The sequence below is a fragment of the Rhea americana genome, unplaced genomic scaffold (genome assembly GCF_003343005.1).
Source record: "Rhea americana isolate MKP2758 unplaced genomic scaffold, rheAme1 scaffold_341, whole genome shotgun sequence".
NCBI lineage: Eukaryota > Metazoa > Chordata > Aves > Rheiformes > Rheidae > Rhea > Rhea americana.
This window is the reverse complement of record NW_028186470.1, coordinates 339,087-346,255: the sequence shown is the minus strand read 5'-3', so window position 1 is coordinate 346,255 and position 7,169 is coordinate 339,087. Positions and strand designations below refer to the sequence as shown.

Below are 7,169 nucleotides of genomic sequence, written 5' to 3'. Positions count from 1 at the left end.
TCCAGACCATGGAAAAGACCAGAGTTGGATTTGCTAGTAAAAAGTTATTTTTCAAACTGGAGTCAGTTGAAACTTACTAAGTTATCCTAGAAGAATGAAGTTTTTGTGTTACAAGTTACAATTGGAACCTTGGGCCAACTTTATATTGAGTCAAGTGCTTAAATGCAGAGAACACTACAACACAGACTAGTCCTATGTGCCATCTGAGAACTAAAATGTAGACTGTTGTTTGGGAACATATAACCACTGTAACAACTTGCAGGATGATCATTTTCACCAGCAAAACACATTAGTATACTGTGTATGAAAACAGATCATTCATTATATCCAAGCTCAAAACAGCTTGGGCATTCAAACGCAAACTGAATTTGTCTTTGTTACTATTTTAACTGCCAAAAGCAGCTTCTGAACAAATGATACTGATTCCATATTTATGTAATTGCTCATCTAACAGTTCTTTTCAGATATACTTGCTTCACTAGAGTTTTGCAGATGCAAAAACCAATATAGCTAGGCCACTTAATTCAAGGTTACCAGGATATAAGATTCTTCCTCAAAATTGTTCATGAGACAAATTACTCTTTTCCACCTCCCAAACCAGAGCAGCATTTTTTTTTAATCTAGGCATCACACCAAATAACTTTATTTCAATTTTATACCTTGGCCACAATCTACTACTCTTAATTTTTCCCACAGAAGAACTACAGAGATTCAGATTTTTTCCATATCCAGTATTTTATTCTGTCTTGTTTGTTCAATTGCTCTCTATATAAATATATATTAAAAAGATCAGTAACAATATTGCTCAAAATTTCTTCTGCACTCCAATCAGTAGCTGTCCTTCTTGGTCTTCTCCGATGCAATTTATTGCTGAAAAAAAATTAAGACAGTGAATTTACAGAGAAGAATATGCAAAATTCTCATCTAGGAAATACTCAAGACAAACACAAAAGAGTATTACTATAACAGCAGTAGGTAGCCAAACCTTACGTTCAGGAAATMTTACTGGTGTGAGACAGACTGAACAAAGATGTTACCTGCTTGGTGAACTCAAGTCTTGATACAGCATTCTTGGAATTAAAGCACTCCTTTCTCAGATTTCCCATTCAGCTTCAGTGTTGGATGTCCATCTTCTCTTCAGCCTGCCAAAGCAAATATGCATTAATAATAGTATCAAGCAGAGAATTTACATTGCCACCCACCTCCCCCCAACACAAGTCACATCATATACAAGGGTTTCACAAGCCATTTGCTGAACCCATCACATCACAGAAGCACAGTCTGGGAAAACTGTTCCAGGGCTGGCTGATGCCTTTGATACGCCAGCCAATGTATCATTTGATCCCTAAGCAGAGAGTTAACCACTTTGACATGGCTGCTTAGGAAGTGTGGGCTATGGGAAAAAGTTAATGGCAACAAGTAGGATGGCAAAGAAAGCTACAATTAAGTGAGCAACTTAATGAAGTCTAGGAAGATTCTCAATAGATGAACACATATCAAGTCAGGGAATTCTGTTTCCCATCTTGCTTCCATACCTACTAGCAAGACATGACTGCATGCCCAACTCTGATCTGTGGAACTGAAGTTGTGCCACAAGCCAAAGATTGCATAAGGCATGGGTTAAAATTTTTCCATCAGTTGACCAAAATTGTCAAAGGAATATTTCACAGGTACATTAGACTTTCAAATGAGCTCTCAACAAGAGGAAGGATGCGGACATGAGCAAAAGGAGTTACCTCGAATTACAGGACTATTTCCACATATGAACTAGCCAAGAGAGCAGCTTTCGTCTCAGAGGTTTCTGTTGGAGGCACAACACTTCTTTTCTCCAAGGACACTGCAGTTTCCATATGCTAGCAAAGAATTCTTAGAACTTGTAAGGCAATGACAAAGCTAGCTAATTACGGCAATTTACCTACCATTGAACACCGTGTCAAGCTAGTAACTAGTCCAATTACCAAAGGACTGATTCTTTACTACAGCTTTTCAATGTCTGCTTCATTTTAAGGAAACATTGATTATCCTAACTGGCCAGCTAGCATTTCCCTTGACCTTTGCTGACTTAGGCTTTGAGTATTAGAATACCCTAAGGTATATACTTTCAATGGTCTGCCTGTAGTCAAGTTTGACTATTCTTATGTGAAAGCACACTGAAAGTATTCACATGTCAAGACAGGTTAAGATTAAATTCTAGCAACTGGCCAATAAATCTGTTTTGCGCTAGTACTAATCGTCTCCTCTGGCATCCACTATCACTTAGTCTGTTCTTCATCTTCAAGGATTGTGTTGTGCAATGAAATGTAAATGTCAGGAGCAGAGTTCATTTCAGACGGTCTTTTAATAGGCTTCGTAAAGCCAAAGAAAACTGTATACAAGAATCCTTTACCACTTCAAATACAATATCAATGGAATATGCATATTTCTTCCAGTAAAAAAGGACAATATAAATAAACATTTTCAAGAACCTCTTTTATGGTAAGTTTGCAAGTCTATTTCTGGGTAATTTACATCATTACAACAGTAAAAATACCGTTATGCAAGTTGAACATACAAGCAAGTTTCTCTTTAGATATATCAAGGTGGTTTGCCTTCCAATTTGTACCCAGGCTGCATTCCTACCTTGCTACACTAAAGGAATGTTACAAAAGACGAAGGTAATGCACTTAAAAAAAAAAAAAAAAAAAAAAGTCCACAGCTTGTTCAGCTTCCAGTGAACATTGAATTAAAGGTCCTTTCTATCTCAAAAGAAACTGAATTGGGGCCCCAACTTCACAACTTTTAAAAAAACACCTTGGCTCATCATGAAGGATAAAATAAAGTCTGAAGTGCTTTCAAAAAAGATTAAAAACACTTGAAAGCAGAGCTTTCTTAAAGAAAAGTCTAATTAGACCATCTTATATCAGAAGCTGTCAGGCTGTGTTTGACAAGATTAGAACTGATAATACTACAAAAGTGAAAATACAAGTAGATGTACTACACAATAACGATTTCAGCGAAGCTCCAAAAATCTTTATAAATACAGCCATTGGAAGGACGATCTTGAGTCAGGAAGGATTTTTACTCGTTGTGTGTAGCTGAGGACAAGAAGCAGGCACAATTGTAAAGGCACTGAAGCATAGACAAGTTCCAGCATTTTACTCCCTTGCATTATTTCAGAAGCTAATRCTAGTTCGCTAAGACTTAAGAGAACTCCCCCACCCTTGATTAAAGTTTGTTAGGGCATCCGAGTTTTGTCTTAGTCTCAAGCTTGAGGAATGTAGTTAAAAACTTGCTTTGCCTTAGATCCAAGCAACTCCTACACATGCATTACAAATTAGAAAATTAAATGGCACAACCACGTCCGAGGCTTGACAGATTGGTTCTTACGGGCAAGAACAAAAATAGTGGTATGGTCCAACTGAGCCTTACAGTACTTCCAGACTTCAGGACAGGGTCAGAATGTTTAGAGAGTTCCTACAGCAACGTACTTGTCATTCCCATTTGAATTAAGACTTACCGTAACTGTCATAGCTGTCTCTGTAAGATCCTCCTGAAGACCTGTCACCGTAACCACCTTGACTCCTGCTGTTAAGAACACATTCACATGCGTTATATTTGTTCCTCTGGAGCCTACTGACATTTGTGTAAAACAGGCAATGGACTTCCAAGTGCCTAGTAAAAAACAAGCTGGCTGTTCTCAGTGACTTTACCTGCTATTATAGTAGTCTCTGGAGCCATTATACCCTCCACTTCTGGAATCAAATCTGCTTCCGCCATAGCCTCTGTCTCCACCTCCTTCAACAGGCACAAGAAGTTTCTTTTAGCATGCTGAGAACTACCACTATTCTATCAATAAGTACCAATATTTTACACTCACCTCTAGAGAAGCCACGGCCCCGACCTCTGCCTCCACGGAAAAAGCCTCTGCCCCCAGAAGATCCCCCTCTGTATCCACGAGATCTGTTCTCTGACGATTTTCCAGCCTGATCAACTCTGATTTGACGTCCATCTACAGACTGAAGTTGGAAGAAAAATAAACCAACTTAGCATTTCAATGGTTGACAGTAAGGCATACAAACATGGAATTGAACAATTTTGTTCTCGGCTAGGCAGTACTGAAATTTACTAGTTTGCACAAACAAGGCTATCATTCACAACTAAGCTTACCACAAGTTAGTTTTCAAACAGCATGTGCTCCCTCTGAGTTTCACTTTTTTAGCATTTAATGACTTCATAGAACTTAAATATTTTTTCCTATTATTTCAATGAACAGGAACACATTTTGCTGACTTCTCTTATTTGTTGAGGAATCAGGAAAGCAATTTCAAAGTCTCCTTACCTTTCCATTCATAGCCATCATTGCATCTTTAGCATCATCTATGTTTTCAAAAGTAACAAAGCCAAAACCTCTGGATCTTTGAGTCTCTCTGTCTTTCACCACAACGACTATAAGGAATAAAAAAAAAAAAACAGTATCAGCACCTATGAAATCCACGGAATTTATGAAAATCATCATAGCTAGTTATTACGATCTTACCTTCAGAGATCTGTCCGTATTTAGAGAAAACTTGTTCCAATGACTGCTCGTTAGTGTCAAAACTCAGACCGCCAACGAAGAGCTTTCCCTCATCGGATGCCATTTTGTCCTGTAAGGTCAACACACCCGCCATTAAAACAAGAAGTATTTCCAYGAGGTCCAAACCCTTGCGTTTGTTGCATGACCGTTAGCAGTCCAGCATTCTTAAACAATACACACTCAAAACAGTTCAATAAGCCACTGCCTTAAAATACACAGGAACACCCGAACGGACGGCTCCACGGGAAGGGAAAGCCGAGCCACAGCCCCGCCACGACAGGAGCCGTCAGCTGCGGCAGCACAGCCACCCGCAGCCAGGCACCCGTCGGCCGCCGCCCTCACCCGGGGCAAAGCCCTGCTCCCCTCGCAGGCCGGCGGGGACGCCCGGCACGGCTGGCTCCGCGCCGCGCTGCAGCGGGCTTCCCCGGGCCGGCAGCACCGGCCCTGCTCGGGCCGTGAGCGGGGACGGCTGCTGCCGCCGGCCCCGCCGGGCGCACCGCGCATGCGCCCCCCGGAGGCCCGCGCCCCCCGCGCGCACAGGCGCGGCGCCCCCGCCCCCCGCTCCTCCCCCTGCGCCCCGCCCAACTTGGCGCAGGCGCGCTACGACGCCCCTCCTCCCACCCGCCGCCATTTTGCACCAACAAGGCGAGTCGCCATTTTGTTTCCGAGGGCGCATTTCACCCCTCCCCCTGGCTGCCCCCCACACCACACACGCAGAGCGGGCAACCGAAACGCCCTGGCTAGACTCGCTACTCAACCACGAAAGACAGCGGTGCCGCGGGACGAGCGTCCCGCTCCAGGCCTTTCCCAGGCAGCAAACCCGCTGCTCCTAAGACGCATTCCCCTTGGCGAAGGCCCTCCAAGGCTCCCAAGCCCAGGCCGGCTGCAACGCGATCGCCCCAGCGGACTCCTTACCAGTACTCCGGAGCTGCAGGGTCCACACGGCACTTCAAWGTCTCAGCGCGATGTACGCTGAGGCTGGCGGGGCAGCGCGTTATAAACMCCCGCGCTCCGCTCCCGCCTCTCTYATGAATATTCAAATGAGCCCCGCCGCAAGGCGGGACGAGTGACGAGACCAAAGCACTGCCGCGGATCCGGCACCGGATTGGGCTAGAGCTTATTAATATTCACGAGGCGCGACAGGGGGAGAGGGGAGGAGGGAGAGAAAACAAAAACGCTGCATCCCCCCCACCTTCCCTCACTCCCACGTGGGGGTGGGGCGGGGAGGGCGCCTCTGATTGGCTGGGAGCTCGGAGAACGTTGTGTAGGAGAGCCCCTGTGAGAAGAAACGAAGTGGAGGCAGCTGGTTGGTTGGAGGCCGCCCCCGCCGCATTCCCCCGCCACGCCCCCTCGCGGCCCGCACGGGGAGGGGGCGTGGCCGCGCTGCCCCAGTTTCGCGCCCTTCTCAGCAATGCGGCGGCCGCCGCTGCTGCAGACAAAGGGGCCGCCTGAGGGGGCGGCCGCCATCTTGGTGAGCGAGCGGCGCTGCTGCCGCTGCTGCCTCCCGGCGCGGCCCGGCCCGGCCCTGCGCCGTCCTCTCCCTAACGGGGCCTGCCTGCTGTGTGCGACCCGCGCCGCTGCCGTCCCCTCCGGGGGCAGCCTGGCCGTCCCTGTGTGCCCCCAGCTCGGGGCCCTCGGGTGTTGCCTCTCTTCATCCCTGAGGGAGGGCTTAGCCGACAGCCTGCCCCCCGTAGCCTTCTTCCCCCGCAGGGGCTTGGCCTCTTGGTGCTGGGGCGGTCGACGGGGCCTGTCCTAGCAGGGCAGTGCGGGAGGCTGGCACGAAGCTCTGTGGGAAGCAGAGGAAGGGGCCCCGGGCCGTGTCCTGGTCCCCTTGGCGGCCGCCCTCCGCCACTACCCCCGTGCCACACAGCTGCGCCGCCCGCTGTGGCCAGCTCTTGGCGGGGCTGGGTGGAAAATCACTCCAGCAAAGCAGCCGCCTCCTTCGGAGAGTGAGGCTGCTGACTCGACGCCTCACCTACTTGCAAGAGCGTGGCACAATTAAGATAAAAAGCCACCCCATCACCACCTCACTGGTTTTGTGAAAAAGGGCGATTCTGCTCAGCCCATTTTCCATTGAAACGTCTAAAAGCCCACCCTGGTATTTTTCTGAAGTAAGGATATCTTTAGCATTAAAAGCTTCCCTATTCAGACAGGAAGCTCTGACACAGATGCACATTTCTGCCAGGGACTACATTGGTTTAAAATGCACTGAAAAGCACAACTGAATTCTCTGGTCTTTCCTACAAAAAGCTACAGCCTTGGCTCAGCTATGCCGTGATGTAGGACGGTATTTAAAACCATCCGAGAGGGAGAGACACAGGAGGAAAACGGCACGGGGACGACAGCTGAAGGAAAACAGGACTAGGACGGGTCTCCGGAGGTCCCCCCGTCTCCCCTCCGCGAAAGGCGCGAAAGGAAGCGCGATTCCGGCTGCGGTCTGCGCCAGGAGCGGTGCGCGCACACGCGCCCTGCCTCCCCGCTTCCCTGCCCTCCCTCGTCCCGAAGTCCGGAGCAGCCTTGGTCCCAGCCGCCGAGTATGGAAAAAACGCTGGCGGAGTTCAAACCAGAGCTGTTTTTTTTTCCCCAAAATAATTTGATTTCCTAACTGAGCATA

The 7,169-nt window shown here is 47.5% G+C and overlaps 1 protein-coding gene across 4 annotated transcripts; it reads right to left on the bottom strand.

The window, feature by feature from the left end:
- Window positions 1–716: 716 nt before the first annotated feature.
- CIRBP (cold inducible RNA binding protein) lies at window positions 717–5,575 on the bottom strand. Of its 4 annotated transcripts, none has more exons than XR_014896646.1 (8): window positions 5,471–5,575; window positions 4,517–4,625; window positions 4,319–4,425; window positions 3,857–3,995; window positions 3,690–3,774; window positions 3,497–3,564; window positions 1,038–1,142; window positions 717–870 (listed from the first exon to the last, which is right to left on the bottom strand). XR_014896646.1 is itself a non-coding variant. In XM_085311476.1 (7 exons), exons 2-7 carry the CDS (start codon window positions 4,617–4,619, stop codon window positions 3,058–3,060), a joined length of 519 nt encoding a protein of 172 aa, XP_085167602.1. In that variant the 5' UTR covers window positions 4,620–4,625; window positions 5,471–5,575; the 3' UTR covers window positions 2,320–3,057. The 4 variants fall into 4 exon arrangements, 2 of the variants coding, with proteins under 2 accessions (XP_085167602.1, XP_085167603.1); XR_014896647.1 differs by having other exon boundaries at window positions 3,497–3,561; XM_085311476.1 differs by lacking the exons at window positions 717–870; window positions 1,038–1,142 and adding an exon at window positions 2,320–3,074.
- Between the last annotated feature and the right edge of the window lie 1,594 nt (window positions 5,576–7,169).

Excerpts from the sequence above, each read along its gene's own strand:
- CIRBP (XM_085311476.1), bottom strand. The coding sequence starts at position 4,619 with ATGGCATCCGATGAGGGAAAGCTCTTCGTTGGCGGTCTGAGTTTTGAC. Across the intron at positions 4,426-4,516 it reads ATACGGACAGATCTCTGAAG|TCGTTGTGGTGAAAGACAGA; the intron begins GTAAGATCGTAA and ends TATTCCTTATAG. Across the intron at positions 3,775-3,856 it reads GGGCCGTGGCTTCTCTAGAG|GAGGTGGAGACAGAGGCTAT; the intron begins GTGAGTGTAAAA and ends TGCCTGTTGAAG.